The sequence below is a fragment of the Pelodiscus sinensis genome, chromosome 1 (assembly GCF_052426305.1).
Source record: "Pelodiscus sinensis isolate ZL-2025 chromosome 1, ASM5242630v1, whole genome shotgun sequence".
Lineage (NCBI taxonomy): Eukaryota > Metazoa > Chordata > Testudines > Trionychidae > Pelodiscus > Pelodiscus sinensis.
This window is the reverse complement of record NC_143052.1, coordinates 146,302,225-146,321,364: the sequence shown is the minus strand read 5'-3', so window position 1 is coordinate 146,321,364 and position 19,140 is coordinate 146,302,225. Positions and strand designations below refer to the sequence as shown.

The 19,140-nt window shown below is 47.0% G+C and overlaps 1 protein-coding gene across 2 annotated transcripts in view; it reads left to right on the top strand.

Moving 5' to 3' along the window:
* SIDT1 (SID1 transmembrane family member 1) overlaps positions 1-19,140 on the top strand; it is an 81,283-nt gene that overhangs the window by 16,128 nt on the left and 46,015 nt on the right. For both annotated transcript variants that reach the window (XR_012897137.2, XM_006132924.5), the window contains exons 2-5: positions 9,749-9,870; positions 11,282-11,452; positions 12,576-12,621; positions 16,808-16,909. Coding sequence is in view for 1 of the 2 variants with exons in the window: in XM_006132924.5 (XP_006132986.3) it covers positions 9,749-9,870; positions 11,282-11,452; positions 12,576-12,621; positions 16,808-16,909 (441 nt within the window). In the remaining variant the exon portion in view is untranslated. The remainder of the gene's footprint in view (positions 1-9,748; positions 9,871-11,281; positions 11,453-12,575; positions 12,622-16,807; positions 16,910-19,140) is intronic.

Sequence of the window (19,140 nt, the reverse complement as noted above, 5' to 3'; positions counted from 1 at the left end):
GCATACCCTGAAGATCACTGGATTGGGGCTATTTCAGATTCCAGTGCATGTATGGGAAAATTCCAGAGCCATCGGGCCCTCCTCACAGAAAATGCCCAGCAGCAGCTCCAGAGCTGCTGATCTTGGATGTGGTTCTGTGACATGGGAAGAGAGGAGGTCTCTCAGGTCGCTCCTAAGGCATTTATGGCTTTGAAGGCCAAAACCCAACACTCTTTAAATTTCATCCAGAAACCGACAGTTCCCCTAGCTCTGGCTTTGCATGTTTTTGGGCAGAGATCCCTCTTGCCAAGTGGGCCTCCATGTTCCACACAAACTTCAGTTTCTGGCTGGTTTTAAGGTTTAGTCTTGATCCCTTCATCACTCCATCCCAGGATTCGCCTATTGTATTTGATCCGCTGTTGGATGTTGGTGGTTATCCTATAGGCAGCTCAGCAGTCTCAAGGAGGGATTTATAGGAGAGAGGTCTTACAGATTAGTTAAGGGAGGCGGTGCCATAGGCAAGAGGTAGCATGGCGGAGAGGAGGGAGTGAGGAGGAGCCTGTGGGAGAAATGAGCAGTTGAGGTTGGCAGCAGGTGGAGGAGCTGGGGTGGGAGGTTGTTGTGAGGAGAGATGAGTGGATAACCAGGGACGGGAGCAATACAAGGCTTTGAAGGTGAGGAGACAAAGCCAGTGTCTGAGTGATGATCATAGCAGGGTGTAGCTGAGTGGGGGAGAATAGGAAGAGAAATCACCAAGATCAATGAAATCACATTATCAGCTGAAAATGATAACTTTGTTTGAAGGGAGTTGTCATAGTGTCAAAGCCAATAGTTAATCTCTCAAGGATGTAGCAGGACTTGGCCTCTGACACTGGATTTATGCTCCTTACAGCCTAGCAATGAATCACACCCCAGTATATTCCAACCCAGTTACTGAACTGTACTGATAGGGCATGACATAGACATATTGACAATGTCCTCCCATGTGAGTGCCTGCAGTCCGAGCACAGATGAGGGTGTGGTATCATCTATGTATCCTTGATTGCAGGGATGGGCAATAATTTTTTATTTTGGGGGGGGAGGGGGAGACTAAGAATTTGGTAAGTGATTATTGATGGAGGTTGGTGCAAGAGGGAGCTTGGGGTATGGGATTGGGGTGCAGGAGGATGTGTGGGATCTGAGAAGGAGTCTGGGTGAAGGAGGGGGTTGTGACCTGGGGCAGAGAACTAGGGTGCAGGGGTTTTGGGTTGTGACCCTGGGCAAGAGGGGTTTTGAACTGGGGCAGGGGATTGGGTATGGAGGCAGAGGGTTTGGGTTATGTGGGGTAGGGGGCAGAGGGTGAAGGGCGGGAGGGGCTGGGATGCCAGAGGCAGGCTCTGGCTGGGAGACACTCACCTGGGTGACTTCCGGCCAGCAGCCCAGCAGGTTTCCTGCCTTCCCTGCCCCAACAGACCATTTGGAGCAGCCAGCTGCCAGGACATGTGCACCTGTGAACAATTGCAAGCCTGAGGGGTACTTTACATGCTGCTTCTTCAAACAGGCAGTTCTTCACTGGAAGACTGTGTGTTGGGGATGGGGGCAGTGCATGAAGCTTCTTCCCCTCCCCCTGGGCTCACAGCTGTTCAGATAAACAGGAGCCCGCAGCTGGCTTTTCTGAGTTGCATTTGGGCACAAGGCAGGCAGAGAGCTTGACTGAGGATCCTGTTGCACCTGTGGGCGGGATCCAGTGGCTTGGTGGGCCGGATTGGCCCGCAGGCTATATTTTGTGCAGCCCTGATCTATTGGGTTTAATCACTTCCTCTGGTAGGGAGATGGACTCTGTTCAAATAGGTCTCTTCCATCTATCAGAATTGTCCCATTCTCAGATGGTTGGGAGTTCAAAGAAACCCTTCGAGCATCTATTATATATTTGAGAGAGTTTGTGTGTCTGTCCAAGAAATCCTCTGGAACCGTAAGCGCTCGGACTACCGAATTCAGCTTTCTCTTATAACTTAAAGCAAGGTCAGGGTTTGGTTGTGCCAGGAAAATGGGATGTGCCTGGAATGGGATTACTTCTCCTAAAACTAAACAGAAAAGGGCTGGCTGGGGGTGCCCCCCACACTCCAATCTGGGACTGACTCAACCCCAAGACCCCTCCCCCTCCTATTCATAGGGGAATATTGCTGGCTCTTCCCCTTCATCAGGGAGCAAGGGGAAGGTTCACAGTTTGTTGAATTCCTCACTCTGGCTGGGGAAGATGAACCTGGATCTGCCTCAACCAGGGGACATGCAACCCTCCCCAGGCTGTGCCTGCTGGAGCTGCAGAGGCCATGGAGAGGAGCTTCTCACGTGGCCCCAAGCTGCTTCAGTGAGAGAGGGCTGCGATTGTCCTCTCTCCCTAGGGCAGCCTGCATCCTGAACCCCCCCAGCTGCACCCCAGAGCACTGATTTAAATGAAGCAAGAAAATGAAAATGTCCATTTCTTAAAAACAAAAATGAATTGAGTTAAAGACCCTAGCAATGCTGGATAAATCTTCTAGTCTGCAATAAAATACAGAAAGGTCATGTCACTGGTGCTGCAAACATCCCATACATGCACATCCACTCTTGCCTGTGGTGGGAACAATGTTAAATTTGCCCTGTTGTGCATGCCTCAGTTATGATGTGGCATTTCATTTATCATCATGTATTTACTTCTCAAATAATACATCATTTTCCTAAAATGGCACGCATGTATTGCATTCATACTGTGTATGCCAGATGGTCCAAGAAAGTAACTTTTGTATGAAAAAGATGCCTTATGCTTCAGTTCTGTAGCTTGCTGCAGTTAATGACGTGTGGTATATTTATAGGGAGTTATAATTAACTTAATGAAACACCAATGATATTTCATTCTTCTGTAAATGTATTGTTACTACTAAATACAGTTAGGTTATTCACCCATGGAAACGTATGTTTTATCAGCTTACTGAACACTTCAGTTTTCAATTTAGTTATATTTATTTAACTAGAAGTTTTTTGGATAGCCTTTAAATCTGCTGCATGCAAGTAAAAATATTTCACTAAAACTCTCTCACTGTGGTGGGAGGGAATAATGTAAACTATTGTAAAGAAATACCACAGGTATTCATGGGAATACATAGTATTTGAGCTTTTAAGACATTTAAGCACGTGAAAAACAGACTTAGTTACACTACAGGTTGAACCTCTCTAGTACGGCACCCTCGATCTGACCAGTGTCAAACCAGAGAATTTGCCAAACCATGGGAGGTCAATATTGGCAAGCAGCATTACCGACACTTTGCCAGATTACTGGGCTATTAGACAGGTAGGGGTAAATTAGAGCTAAATTACAGCACAGAACATTGAGAGCCAGGACTGGTGGCTGTAAACAAACTTTACAGGACCATGGGCAATTTGGCCACGCCCATGATAAGCAGACATCTGACTAATTAATCATGCTGGACTACGGATGCTACCTGACCAGAGAGTGCCAGACTAGAGAAGTCCAACCTATACTACATCTAAAAATTTCTCTGAGTGAGTTATTTCTCTGTTTCTGCACAGTGGATTTGATAATTGATATTTCAAAGGGACATTTGGCTATCAAAGAAGAGACCTACTCCTAAATATACATGATTCGTTTCTCCCCTGAATCCACATTCAGCAGCAGAGTGGAAGGGCCAGAAGGGAGCTATATAAATTCTTAGATTGTATGCGGGCCTGGCCTGGGGCTACATTGCCATATCACTTATCTAAAATGCCAGTGGAGAGAGCTCTGGCATGTCATGCCCCCATTCTCTCACAGCATGTCCTTTACGCTCGGATAGAGTGGGGCCACTGCCACCAGGTATTTTTTGATGGCTACTGATGACAGAGGATATGGCTCTCTTTGTGCTGAGTGGCACAAAGATTGCTTCAAGAGAACGTGTCCCACAATATGTGAAGTGCTGAGAAAATTTAGCAAAATTGTATTGCAGAACTGGATTTGTGTGTGTGTTCTGAGCTTGTGCAACTTCACTTGAAGTCAAGAGAAGTTTCAAATGTTCAGTTCTCTAAGGTTTGGCTCTAAGACAATGCACCATTGTTTTTATTATTACAATATAAATTGGGAAATCAGTAGAAAAAATATTATATTGGCTACATGATAATACATGCAAAGAAGGGTTCAGGGCACACAGACCACCTTTTGGCAATGTTCATCTTTGGAGAGCTGAATTATGTGATTCTTGATTATTTTTTTTAATAGAACACAGAATTTAATCCTAGAATCCTAGAACTGGAAGAGACCTCAGAAGGTCATCAAGTCCAGCCCCCTGCTCTAGGCAGGACCAATTCCAATTTAATCTGTAGGATGCAACAATCAAGGCTTTTATACATGTGCATAACTAGAAATTATTTGAATTTGGGATAAATCAAAATTAATTTGACCTCTAATCCAGAATTCACATGGAAAGTAATTGTAGGAAAGTTTTTTGTTATTCCTTAAAACCTTTTGTATGAATAGAGTTTACCGATCATAGGTTATACTGGTGCAAGAGTGCACTGGCCAGTAATGTACACTTAAAATGCACCTGTTCCAGGCAGCCATGCCCTGGATCAACACACCAAGGGTGGGAGAAGGTGCTGTGTGCGTCCAGCCTGTGACAGTTTCCATTAATTGTTCAAGTGTGCCCACGTTTCAGGAACAAAGGTTGCTGGAATTGCTTAATTGAAACGTTTTAACTTTGCAGTGGTTTAGTTCTCCAGTGTAGATGCATCTAGAGAGATAAGAGGAGAGAGTTTTTGAGACTTGGATGGCTTGTTTATCTGGAGTGCGTGCAAGAAATAGAAGGTGTCAATGTTCTGCATATAATCACCTTTCCTTATCTCTCCCTCACCCCGTTGTAGGCTCACTTCTCTGCCTTTGCCCCATTTTGCAGTGCTGTATGGCCGAGCTGAGACTGTTTACATTTTATGTAGGGCTTACGGGCTCTGCACATGTGGGTACAATCATTTGTCAAATGACAACAGGCACTGAGAAGAATTGTGTTCTTACCATCTTCATCTGAATGTCTCTAGTCAATTGCACAGGCAGGAAGAACAGCAAGGTTCATACAGCTGCTTCCTTGCTAATGTATATGACCTGTAGGGACCACATCCATGGGTATAAAAAGAACTCCGCAATGAGATTGTTAGCTATCGAAGGGGAAAAGTGCAGTGATGCCACTTAAGAGTAGTAATAGGGTAGGAGGCCAATTATTTCTGTACTTGGTTTGCATATTACATACATGAATGGTTACTGGTTTCTGACATGCCCTAGCTGCCTCTTTCTTGGCTTATACAGTAATTCCTCATTTAACACGCTAGATGTGTTTCTAAAAATGTTTGTGCTAAGCGAAAACGTGCTATGTGGGGTCAATTTTCCCATTAAAAATAATGGAAAAAGTGGGGGTTGCGTTTCAGGTGGTGGTGGCAAAGTCAATTTTTTGTTGGTGCTGGGTCGTCAACGTCAGCATTAGATATCTAGCAACACAAGTCACCACGGTTTGTTAAAACACAAAGATAAACGTGTCAGTGAGTGGAGGAGAGCTGTAACCACGTGTATTCATCTGCGCATGCGTATTATTACCATTGTTTTCACCAATTTATAGCGCTGCGCGAAGTAGTCTGCCACTTGATTATTTTTCTGTTATTTTGGGGACAGTTGTGGTATTCAGAAAACGTTCCCTAAAAAAAGTTGTGCTATTGCGAAAACGTGTTAAGTGGGCATGTGCTAAACGAACAATTAATTACTGTATTGGATATGTGTGACCCAGCATTGGGTGGAGAGGACCAGTGTGTTTGGAATGCCTGAGGAGAGGCATACCAGTGAGTCAAGCTCTACCTACAATCACAGACCCCACCCATGCTCTCACAGAAGCTGAGACACTTTTCTCCATTTAGCTCGGTGGCAAATTAGTTTCCCTGCCATCTCTCTGTGTGTCTCTCCCTGCAGATTTGGGCAGACAGACTCTGGAGTTACATTGGGAAGGATTTCTTCATTGGCAGCAGTGCTAAAAACTGGGTTCCTTTTATTTGAAATGGCCATGAACGTTCAGCAGAAACTGCTATGGCAGGTCCCCAAGAGCAGTCCCATTCTGTATCCTTGGCTATGTCTAGACTGCAAGCCTCTTTCGAAAGAGAGCGTCTAGACTGCACGCGGAACTTTCGAAAGAGCAAGCCGCTTTTTTGAAAGAAAGCACCCAGTGAGTCTGGATGCTCTCTTTCGAAGAAGCCCTATTTACATTCAAGAACGCCTTCTTTCGAAAGAAGCACTTTCGAAAGAAGGCGTTCTTCCTCGTGAAATGAGGTTTACCGCCGTCGAAAGAAAAGCCGCGTTCTTTCGATTTAATTTCGAAAGAACGCGGCTGCAGTCTAGACGCAGGTGAAGTTTTTTCGGAAAAAGGCTACTTTTCCCGAAAAAACCCCTGAGTCTGGACACAGCCCTTGAGTGTAATGGCTTATGCCCCCACCCTCATGTATGTCCCCTCAAATGAAGTGTGTGCACATGGGCATGCAATATATAAAAAAGAAAGTGTCCCAAAAAAGGATTTTTTTTTTTTTAAAGCTTCTTGGCCCCTGCACGTACCATCCTTAAGTGGATGGATTCCTGTCACTCCCCTGTCTTTTCTGAACCATAATAAAATAGTTCTTATTTCCATGGCAACACCAGGAAGCTGGCATCTGGCATGGGAATAGCTGGTCTCTAGAGCAGCTTGTCTCGTGCAGGCTGCCGGGCCCCACGCTCACAGCAGACGGCAGTTTCCCTTCCTTTATGACTTGTTACCTTGCTGCTCAGAGCTAATTGAATTTCCAGTGCTGGAGACTGGCCATGGGGGGAGAAAAATGGATTCTGAACAGCATTGTTTTCTAGGTCACCTGGGATACCAGATTTGTTGTAGTTCAGAACCCAGCAGCCAGATGAAACCTGTTTTTTTTTTTTTCTTTTGGTATAGGATCTGGGTGTTTAACTTCCTTGTGCAAAGAGACTGACAGCATGTTTGCTCTATAAATAAGGAGTGGCCATATGCTTTACTCTACCAGCAACAGTGGTATTCAGAGCCTGAATGACAACTGTATCTGATTTCTCCGATCTCTTCCCTTTTTGCTAGTCCTTTTTGTTCCATCATTTGGCTTCACTGTTCCCTCGTTGTATCCATGCTGTCTTACTCCCTGCCTTACTTGCTGTCCTCTACAAATGTATAGCAAAGACATATAAAACAAAAGGCAGCAGCTCCTTACACAGGGAGCTGACTCCATACTCAAGGGGTACTCACACAGCCAATCCAGCTATAGGGGAAGGAGCTCAAGTCTGCACTGTCTGCTATGTCAAATCCTCAGCCTCAGTGTTGCCAAATGTCACCATTTCATTTCAAGTCTCTCATTATTTAGTTTTTCCTTTACACCCTTGGGTCCTAAAGTTGAGGTAATATAGGAATATTGCTGCTTTAATTTTTAAATACAAGTTTTGTTTCTAGCCTTCATAGCTGCAGAAGTCACTTTGAAGATGTGATGGAAAGTGCCTCAAAGGCTCTGAATGCAGAAGGCAAAGAAAAAGGCCCGGCGCTTATCACGATGTAAAATCTCATGACTTTCTGAGGCCTGACACGTAATTTTTGAAGGCAGGGGGTTTGGCAATCCTGTGTCTGATTACAGAATCTTTATTACCAGTGACGAGAGATATGGTAGAAAGTGGCCTAAAAGTCAAGTGAGGCTCAAGCTGTGAGAAAGTGTTGATGTAAACTGAGTCCAAATTAGCCTGTAAGTCTGTAAGCAAGAATAAAAATGCCACATGCTTTCTCAGGTATTATTGCGCTTCAGTGTGCATCCCACTCTTTACATGCACTTGTAGACCTTTGATCTGGGTGTGATCACTACAGATTTAGTTTAAGCATGGGGCCTGATCTCAGTCTCCCTTCTGTGTTCTGCTATTGTTGCCATTATGGTGTGCAATGGCACTTTTTACAGGTCTAGCTCTTAGGCGTAGAAGTCTGACGTGTGGCTGAGGAATAGTCTGTAGGCAACAGAGATGCCTGTTGCTGTCCTGGTGAAAATTCCTAAGTTGAAACAGCCTATGCTTGGTACATATTTAAGTATTATTCCAAAAGCTTTAATTGCAGTCGCCTAATATCCCCAATGACTTGCAAAAGGAAGCTGGTAGCTTGTGTCAGTAATGCATGCAGCTTCTGGAAAGAACTTTTGCAGCAGGTTCCCTGCAATTGTGAGCAGAAACACAGCTGGGCCAGGCAAAATGCTGTTTGCTTCTCAAAGTAGGGATGTAACAGTGTAACCATGTAAACAGTTAACTGATAAGCTTGGGCTTATCTGTTACCATTAACAGTTACATGCAGGCTTCTTGGGAGTGGAGCCAGTAGCCAGGAGTGGGACTGGCTGCCATCCCGCATTGCTGCCTCTGATTCAGAGGTAGCAGCAAAGGGCAACACCCAGCTCCCTGGGAGCGGGGCAACAGGCAGAAGCTAGTGCGTGCTGGGAGTCAGCTTAAAAGAAGGCTTCTGGCACACACCGGCTCCTGGGGAGCCTGCTACTGCACTGCATTGCGGGCTCTGCAGTATAAAACTTACCGGCTGCACTGTGTGCTCTGCAGCTGAAGCTTTATACTGCAGAGTCTGCAGTGTGTAACTGCTGAAAATCTCAGCGGTTACATGGTTACCTAATTAAGCATTTTATAACATCCCTATATCAAAGCAAGATCTGAATCCAGAGCTTTCTATACCACAGCACTCCCTACTGGAGCTGAAGTAGTCATTTCTTTTTACCTGTCAGCAACAGTAGCCTCTTACCCTCCTTCTATTGCAGGGAATACACAACACTCCCTCAAGCAGTAGGCTACACTGATATCTTCATTTGAAAAAAAAAAAAATCCTTTGACCTAAGAGAAGCAAGTATCAATAATCCTTTATACAGACAGGGTAAATAAGGAAAATGGAAGTTTCATAAGGTCACGTGGTAGAGCCAGCAATAGAATTTCAGTCCCTGCATGTAGCTGAACCTATCCTTCTCCACACTGCATCTTGTTAAATTTAGACCCTATCTTTGTGCTTGACTATGCTGTCCAAAAACCTTCCCCATAGAACCTCAAGAGAAGCTCCACTGAGTTGGCCTGGCAAATAGCTATCTATCCCGGAATTAATTCAGTTTGGACCATTGTGTGTAGCTGGTGAATGAGACAGGGGGAGGGGAGTTTGCAGGAAGAAAAAGATGACCCCCATGGGTAAAGATTGGACTGGGATCCAGAATGATTGGGGACGGCGCAGGCCTGCCTGGCCACTCTGATACTTGGCATAAAACTTTCAAACTGGCAGTAGTGATTAGGTGCTACTATTGGTAAGATGAAGGCTCATAAGAGGCACTGGCTATTTCTGGAACAATATTATCCAGGCTGACCCCTGAATCTAACTCACTGAGATGCCTGTCTTTGCTTTGCCGATGACACCAGCCTTGACTCATCACTTCTCCCGCAAGCACCTTTGTGCATCTCTCTTGCCACCCCTTGTATGCGGGGAAACCCAGGGACATCTCCCAGCAAAATTTGTGACCTTGCCACCTTCTCCATATTAAAACCTACTTCTGCTGGGACCACTACAAATGCTGTGTCTGGGTGAGGAAATGTCCAGTTGTGTATTCTGCTAAACCCCTGTGTGGTGCCAGAGAGTAACAGAACAAGCGAGTGAAGCGTTCCCATCTGGGACTGGGGCAGTGTGTTGTGTCGTTTCCACTACCACTGTCCTTTCTGTCTGTCTCCCCACAGGCGGATGCAGTGCGGGTGTATGTGAAGAGCGACTCTGAGGACTTGCAGTATCCCGTCCTGTTTGTAGTTCGCCAGCAGAAGGGGGTCCTGTCATGGCAAGTGCCTCTGATTTTTCGAGGCCTGTAAGTGGCGGAGATTCTCTTTCCAGTTTGTAAGGGGTGGGTTGTCCCTCCTTCCCCAGTTGCTAAATCTCACCCTTGTACTTTAGTCTTGGGGTTCTTGGTGTGGTGGCTTGTTAAAGTTTTCCATGGTCTCACAATTGCTGGCATCCGGCCCATGATTTTTCTCTTGGACAAACTGACTGACTCTTCCCATTGACAAGGTAAATTGAACAGATTGGTTCAACTTAGCAATGACTTGTTTTCAAAGTGTGCAGGGCTTCCCGGCCCCTGGGTCTCCTGTGTGCAGCAACACTGCCAACTGCCATGCTATGGGCTACTCACAGTTGGCAGATGGCCTCTGCATTTGCTCATCTTACTCGACATCTCACACTTCTCCCCCTTGTCTCTCAAATGCTGAGCAAAATACAACATGCTGAAAAATTACAAGGGAGATGCTTCTCAGAAGCATTGAGCTGTGGCATTGAGCATTTCAGTCTAAGATGCACACCCCATACCCATGTCCAGATGTTTGGAGGGGTGCAGATAAAAAGTTCTTGGCTCTTGTCCAGATTTTCCTTTATCTGGCTTCCTCAGCCAGGGGAGCAGATGGTAGGCTGGTCACCCAGAATAAATCTCCACAGTTGCAGGAGGGAACATCTTTGCATTGCAATTTGAAAACTGGTGAATTTCTGAATATCTCCTCAGCATAGATTTTTCCCGACCATCTGTCACTATTATTGGTGAACCTGCCTCTGATCCACCAAGGCCTCCAGTTTATATATGGAGATATATACCTATTTCAGAACTGGAAGGGACCTTGAGAGGTCATTGAGTTGAGTCCAGTCCCCTGCCCTCGTGGCAGGACCAAGTACCATCCCTGACAATTTGCCCCAGATACCTAAATAGCCCCCTCAAGGGTTGAACTCACAACCCTGGGTTTAGCAGGCCAATGCTCAAAGCACTGAGCTATCTGTTCCCTCCCCTTCATAAACTGAAGGGAGTGGCTTCTAATTGGTACATGCATCCCATCACTGGCACTTGCATAGCTCAGGAACTGTAACTGTTCCTAACCATTGAGCTCCTTCCTGCCACACGGTGCTGTAGTACATAACAGAGAGGCAGGCATGCATGTCTCCACTGCCAAAGTGGTTTCCAACTGACTGGTAGCAATCTGGGGTTAAGCTTCCAATTGCTAATCCCCGTTCACTTCTCGCTGCCGAGGTAGGCTCTAAATCAGGGGCCCTCGTGCTGCAGAGTCAGGGCGAGCTGAGCAGTCCCAGGGAAACGGCCTTGCTCAGCCTGAGGTTCTGAAGCCGTTGCTGGCCAGCCTGCCCGTGTCTAAATAACTCTGCGAGAGCCAAAGCAGGGTGGTTTTTTTTGGTTTCATTCTATCTGGCGGCTGTTGGCTCTTTCCCCCTTTTGGCTGCTGTAGCTACCAGAGGACCTACAACTACCAGGAAGTGAGCCGCACGCTCTGCCCTTCGGAACCCACCCCTGAGACGGGACCATCTGAGCAGAGCATATTTGTAGACGTGGCTTCTATGGCACCGTTTGATATTGCGTATGAGCTGCGTGTCACCCGGCTCAAGAGCTTCCAACTCACGTAAGCAGGGTCTGTGAGTGTGTGCCAGTGGGATTGGGGTGTGGGTGCGTGTTCATGCAGGGCGGGAACTGCTCCACACACATCTAGGTAGACACAAGCATGGCGCCTTCAGTGGCGCTCCCTTCACATCCTAGCAGAGCACACGAGACAAGAAACCTCTTTGTGGGTGGCCCAGGCAGCTTCATTTGGGCCGTGAAAGAGGGGCCCCCCTCCCCCGAGGGCACTGGTGTCCCAGCTATAGCTGCTTTAGACCAAAGCTTTCCTGAGTTTGGTTCCCCTGGTAAGCTCCCTTCTAGCTGCAAGGTACCAGCGTCTCTCCTCTGAGCCACTTACCTGGTGGGCTCACCCAGGTTGTTCCTCAGGATCACCATGAGTCCGGGCTCTGTCTCCCCAGAAGAGGGGAACGCAGCACCATCCTCACACTGACACAAGACTGTGCCTCCTGAATGGGCTTGGGCTCACGGGTGTCCCCTGGCTTTCATCTCTGTCTGAATTGTCCGGGTAAGGGGAAACTCATGCCTTGGGTGGGAGGCAGTCCCTACATTCCCACGTGGGGTCAGGGCTAGGGCTTGAGCTTGGAGCTGCCCTGTTTTGTTACCTCTTTAGGCTAGGAGCAGGAGGGGCCGAGGCCACTTCCTCCTTCTTTCTAGGAGCCCCCAAGTCACTCCCTTTTCCTGCATAAATACCTGGCCTGATGAGAGTAGGTGGAACTCTTCTCTCCAGCGAGTGGGCTAAGCCTCAGGATAGGGTGTGCCATCTGTCTGGCTCTCTTCCATGGGAATGAACTCCCTACCTGCCTGATACAGCATAGGATGCACATGCCTCATCTCTGGATGGTCATGGATGTGCCACACCCAAGTGGTCTATTTTTCTCCTTGTTTTCACTTCCCTGGGAGGGTTTAGGTAGGATCCAATTTCTCAGTCTCCCCAGCAGCTATTGGGGCTGTGTTTTCCTTCTTTGCTATTCACCTGTTGGTCCTTTGTACCAGCCCAGACAGTGACTCCTGCCTGGGTTCTCACTGTCCTCCAGGAAGTGGTCCGATGATGGGTGAGGACAAAGCTGGGAATCCATAGCACAGAGGGGGATGCTTACCAGTTAACCTTTCACAACTTTCTTTTTTAGGACAGACAAAGCCTTTAACTTCACTGCCAGCCCTTCTCAGCCTCAGGTAAGCAGGAGCCCTATGGGCCATCAGCTGCCTCTGTCTCTTCACAGACAAATGGGTTCCAGTATAATCCTAGCCATTAGCGATGGCAACGAGTTCTTGGGATCAAATCTGCTTCCCTCACCGGGTGCAGTCTAGTCTGTTGCTCTGGCATCTGCATGGGTAGTGTGAAAGGGTAGCACTAGTGGTGGTGGAAGGTGGGAGCATGGCCTTGCCTATGAGGCCTGCCTTTCAATCAATTTTGTAATTTCCCCCACCATCATCTCTGCATCTCCCACAACTCCTAGGGTTCTTCCTCACCTGCCAGGCCTGGGAGATGAGGAGGAGCTGCAGCAAGGTCCCCTCTTCCACTTCCCAAGCTGTGTGGTACCTGGAGAAAGAGGGAGGATCAGCAGGGGAGCCTTCCTGTCCCCATTTCTCACAGAAAGGAGGGGAGACTCCTTGTTCCTGTGAGAATGAAGTTGGCTTTTGAGGGGGTGGATGGTGGATGGGTAAGAACTCTGACTGCTTCCCACAACAGCCCTGATTGGCTGCTCTTCCCCAAGAGATGGGCAAATAGGGAAGCAGCAAAACAGACAGGCCCTCCTAGCTGCAGCATTAAAACTGTGCCCTCCTCCCTCAGTGGTCTGGTTCGCTTTTTTTAAGAAAACTTATTTCCCAGATGCTGTTACTCTTGGTTGTACCAGGAAGGTAGCATTTCGATTGATTCATGACTCACTGATAGGTACAGACTCATGGTTCAGTCCAGACTGCTAGAATGTCCAGGCCAGCAACTATCTGGGATTTTCCTCTGCTGCCTATTCCAGCACAAGCAGATTTTTCTCTCACAGGGTCATTGGAACAACTCTTTCTCCATGAAAACTAGCCACCACCATAGGTGTGGGGATTCAGAGGGTTTCTCTCTGCAGTTGAATGGAGCAGTCCAGCTCGTGGAACTAGTGCAAATTAATCTAAGATCCAATCTGTAGAGGCCTGCCAACAGATCCCTGAAGTGGCCTGCCAGCTGGAGATCATTGTTGTTTGCAGAACAAAGCATCTTGAATTCTGTCCGCTCCTCAGTCATGAGTGGCAGTGGGAAGGCTCCTTACACATTTGCATTTAGATGACTTGGGTTTGTGTCCTAGCAGACACTATTATGTGGGGCTTTCTACTTGGCAAGTCTTTTACTAGGTACTATGGGTTTTTTTTGTTGTTGTTTTAGATAGTGATATTTCTCTGCCTCTTGGGCCTCATCTGTCCTTTCGCTATTATTTAGAGAGTTACATGGGCTCTCACAAAACAGGGTCCTTGGGCAACACATGACATTCAATGTTGGTCAATGCAAAATATTTAAACATAAATACAAAATTATGGGGTCTAAATTAGCTGTTGCTGCTCGAAGATCTTGGAGTCATTGTGGATACTTCTCCAGAAGCACCTGCCTAATGTGCAGCAGCAGTCAGAAAAGCTAACAAAGTAGGGAGCCATTAAGAGATAGAGAAGACAGAAAATATTCTGCTTCTATATAAATCTGTGATGCTCACACCTTGCATACTGCATGAAATTCTGGTCACCGCATCTCAAAAAAGATAGAACTAGAAATGGAAAAGGTACAGAGAAAGGCAACAACAATTATTAGGGGGTAAGGAAGAGCTTCTATATGAGAAGATTTAAAAAAGAAAAAAAAACGGAGATAGCTCATCTTAGAATAGAGACCACTGAGGGGATATGATGGACATGTATAAAAGCATGAACAAATGGGAACACAGGAAGGTGCCAAGAGCTGACAACTCCAACTCAAGTCAGTGAGATTTGCAGATGCTCCACGTGTCTCTGGATTGGGCCCTAAAATTTAGGTGCATAAGTAGCTAGAACACATCTTTTATTTTTGCTTACAGGTCATCTTCTACCAGATCTGTACTCTTGTAAGATGTGCTGCAAACATGGGGTGCAAGCAGAGAGAGGGCACAAAAAATAAGTTTAAAGCCACCTTTGCACTTTGCTAATTCTGACCTGCTCTGGGAGCCGGTGTGGCTCCAAGTGCAAATTACAGCATACCTGGCTGCTTTGCATAGCTACCGATGGGCATCTCTGTAGGCAGGAAAGCTTCAGCACCGGACACTCCAGTTACTCTCCTGGTGCATCGTCAATCACCCCAACATGCCCTGTACTGGGATCTGCAGGAGGTTGCTTACAGACTGCCTATCAATAGAGCCTTGCCAATCTGTGTATATCCACTTTATATCTGTCAGTATCCGCAGCTCATTTTTGAGGCTGTGGATACAGGGCTCTACCTTTCTGTGTTAATTCTGTACCTGAGGAATTACCAGGGGGCTGTTTCACCCCTTTTACACTCAGTGTAAAGTCTTTCATCCCAGATGATGGTGAGATATCTATGTAACTGGTTCTCAGGATCTGTTGGCAGGCACCTGCAAATTCTTGTGGTTTTCGGCCAGAACAAAGGGACTCTGCATAGATCTGAATGAACAGGTTCCGCTGATTTTTTTTTTTTTTTTCCAACTGCTGTTTGCTAGGAGTCACAGCTGTCACAAAGACAGATTTTCGTTTTACAATGAGCCCTTCATGTCTGTAAAATGGATATAAAAGTGGAAACTGGCAGACTGTAAAATTCTAGTTCGGTTCTGTTTTGAGCTCAAAATTGGAAGCAGGGAAAGGAAAATGATTGATTCTTGCCTGTCTCCAAAGATGGGCGTATGAGGATTTGCTCATTTATAAGAGCTGTGAAGTGAATTTAATTATTCATACATCAGTGGAAGAACTGAGATTAGAATTTATAGTCCACTGTACCATAGACTAGCACACTTTCTCCAAAATGAAAGGGTGTCTTGCAGTTGGTGCTTTCCTTGTGTACTCTCTGGAGCCATTCAGGAAAGCATGTTCAGTGCAGCTGAAATATTTGGAGATTTTAGTAGCCAGTCTCTAACACCCAGCATTGATCATGTTCAAATGGCAATTTTCACCAGGCTTTTATTCTCTGGCCAAATCTGGATGAATTTTCTTAGGGACAGAAAGGCATTTCCGTGACTCCAGGATTATCCTTTGGACAAGGTTTTTAAATTCCAGCATGGAGTCACTACAGTTCTTCAAAGAAATAGAAAAAATTGTTAACATTGAGGTTAGGGTAGCCTTGACATTCTCAGAAATGGTGAAAGCAATATCACTGAAACATTAAAAATCAGCCTGAGGAGAAAAGAGCAATCACTGAGAAATTTCCAGAATGGTTACATTTTAGCTAAGTCATAAGCAGAGGAAAGTGTTAGGCAGTCACGATTTATAATTTACAGTTGTTCTCCCATTTCCCCCCCCGCCAAATAAAATAGCATTATAGATGGTATAGAAATTGCTGGAGGCTGATGTCATGATTTAAAACACTTCATTTTAAGATCCCATCTTTTAAACATTATCTGAAGTATTAAGATGAGCAGAAGTTTTGCTGCAACTCTGGTGCCATAAAGAGCTCAGGGATTATACTCTGTGCATAGAGGGAGTGGTGCAGTCTGTACTTTACACCAGGCCATTGTGAGGCATGTAAAGGCCTAGTAAGACACTTGAACTGCAAGCGTGTGTCTAGACTGCATCCCTCTGTCCACAGAGGGATGCAGATTAGGCACATCGAAATTGTTAATGAAGCAGGGATTTAAATATCCCGTGCTTCATTAGCATAAACAGGGCCGCCGCTTTTTTCGACATGGAGCTTTATCGACAAAAAACTGCAGTCTAGACGCAGATCTGTCGAAAGTAAACCCTTTTTCGACAGATCCTGTATTCCTCAAAAAAAATGAGGTTTACAGGATCTGTCAAAAAAGCCTCATTTTTTTTTGAGGAATACAGGATCTGTCGAAAAAGGGTTTATTTTCGACAGATCTGCATCTAGACTGCAGTTTTTTGTCGATAAAGCTCCATGTCGAAAAAAGCGGCGGCCCTGTTTATGCTAATGAAGCACAGGATATTTAAATCCCTGCTTCATTAACAATTTCGATGTGCCTAATCTGCATCCCTCTGTTGACAGAGGGATGCAGTCTAGACGTAGCTCAAGTGAGTTGCTGGTTTGTGGAAGCCTTTCGTGCCCGACCTCTCAGCCTAAATACCTGGGGCTGTTCTCTGCTCTTGGGGATGTTACGGAATCCTGGCAGAGGGAATCCTGAACTGTGATGCACAAAGGGGGACACTGATCCTGTCTCTTCTGCAGTACTTTCTGTACAAGTTCCCTCCAGAGGTGGATTCTGTCATCATCAAGGTGGTATCTGAAACCGTCTATCCTTGCTCCGTTGTCTCTGTCCAGGATATTGTGGTAAGTTTAAAGCAGGGGTGGGAAACCTTTTTTGGGTCAGGTGCCACGGACCCACAGAAACATCAGCCGAGGGCCACACGCAAATGAGAAACACAAAAAAAAAAAAAATCCTCACTGATGTGGTCCCCAACTGAGAAGGAGAAAGACCCTCCCTACATACCCCTTGCACACCAGAGCCTCATGGAGCCCAGGCTGGTAGATTTTATGTGCTCCAGCCCCACAGGGGGCTGGAGTGCCAGCATGGGCATCCCAATGCTGGGTGGGGAGCCCTGAGTCTCAGGGACTGGATCCAGACAAGCCAGGGGCTACATCAAGCCCCTGGAACTTATTTTCTCCATCTCTGGTCTAGAGAGAGGGTTGCCAGCCTGCAAGGGCAGAGGATCTAGAGCAGGGGTTGGCAGCCTTTCAGAAGTGGCGTGCCAAGATTTAACTTATTCTCTTCTATTTATGGATCTGCATGCCGGGCAGAGGAGGGGGAAAGGGTAGGTTGGGTATGGTGACCATATTTTCTGAACCAGCTACAGCTAGGGAGAACGGTTTAATTTAAATGATCAAACAGACTAAGTGTTTTAACTTTCTCATGTTTGTTTCTCATGTTAGTTTATCAAACTTAATTTTAAATAAATTTAATATTTGACTTTATGTCCAACACTAAAGGTTCCCATGTTTTCTTTATTTGGGGAAACTTTTTTGAGTTGGGGGCCACTGACCAACAGAGAAATCAGTTGGGGACCACACGAGTGAGGAGCAAAAAAACTCCTTCCAAACCCCCCAACCCTCACTGATGTGGCCCCCAACTGAGACCTCTCACTCCTCTGATGCTCTAGCCTCACAGGGTGAGGAGAAGGGGCAGGGAGGACTGAGGTTCAGGGTTTCCCATACGTCAGATTTACTTTTCTAGGGTTCTGAAGTCAGTGGATTTTATGGACCGCCCCCCATTAGGCTCTGGGGTAGGGACAAAAATGAGGGATTCAGTGTACTAGACAGGGGTGCAATGGAGTGGAATAGGGGTGGTGTGCAGGATCTGGGAGGGAGGTGGGTTGCAGAAGGTGGACAGGTTGCAAGGTCTGGGTGGGAGGTAAAGTGCAGGAGCAGGCTGGGAGTAGGGTGTCTGGCCAGGTGGAGGGAGCAGGAGCAAAGGAGTGTACAGTGTGTGACCAGGAGAGAGGGTACAGGAACTGGGTGGGAGTAGATGTCTGGCCAGCCTGGGGGGGGGGGGGTGCAGGGGCAGAGTGGGAGTAGGGTGTCTGGCCAGAAGGAAGGATGCAGGAACAAAGGAGGGTGTTGGAGCAAGCTGAGGGTGCAAGGTCTAGGTGGTGAGAGAGGAGCGAATGAGGGGGATTGGGATGGGGGGGGGGGGGGATCTGGGCAGGATGGGGAAAGCTTACCTGGCTCTGCACCCTTTGGAGCAACTGCCATGGCCACACAGTCCTGGGCTGGCCCCGGAGGCACCGCTAAGGAGCTTCAGCCCCAGCGCTGCCTCCTCCCACTGCAGCCTAATCTGCTGCCAGGGAAGAGGAAGGGCTCTAGGGGAGGAGGGGCGGGGCTGAGCTTCCACTGTGTGTGCCACTGACAATCGGATCACATGCCACTTATGGCGCGTGTGCTGTAGGTTGCCAACCCTTGATCTAGAGGGTAGGCTCTCTGCGTTGCTGTCCTACCCCTGGCACCATGTGTGAGAGATTCCAACCCAGTCACGAGGCAGCCCTATTTGTCCCTGCAGTGTCATCTCTTTCGTCCCATTCTCTCTCTCCAGTCCTCTCCCAATCTTCTCCCAGTGTTTGTTCTCTCTCTCACCTGACCCTCTCCTGCCCTTCCTCTCTGGCACAATCTCCCACCTCAGTCCTTTTCCTGAATTTTTGTCTATACCCTCTGGTCCTCTCCCATTCATGACTGCCTCCCACAAGGGGAATTTGTGGATACTCAGGCCAGGAAGCAGCAGTAGTGGCCACCGGTGCTATGCAAGACAGAGAGATACACTCAGGGCAAGGGAGCAGTGAATAGGGGAGGGAGAAGTGGAGGAAGCGGCCTTGAGGGCTGGCTGAGAAACCCGCAGAGCTGCCATTAGCTGGGAGAAGAGGATGAAGTGGAATCTGTCTGCAGCCCGGCTCTGGAGAGGCCTTTCAATCACGCGATGAGAAAGAGACAAAGGGGGTAAACGTGTGGCTGTTGCTCCCCATGGCAGGTATAGAAAAGGGGAAAGAAGGTGCCAGAGGGTCTGTCATGAGGAC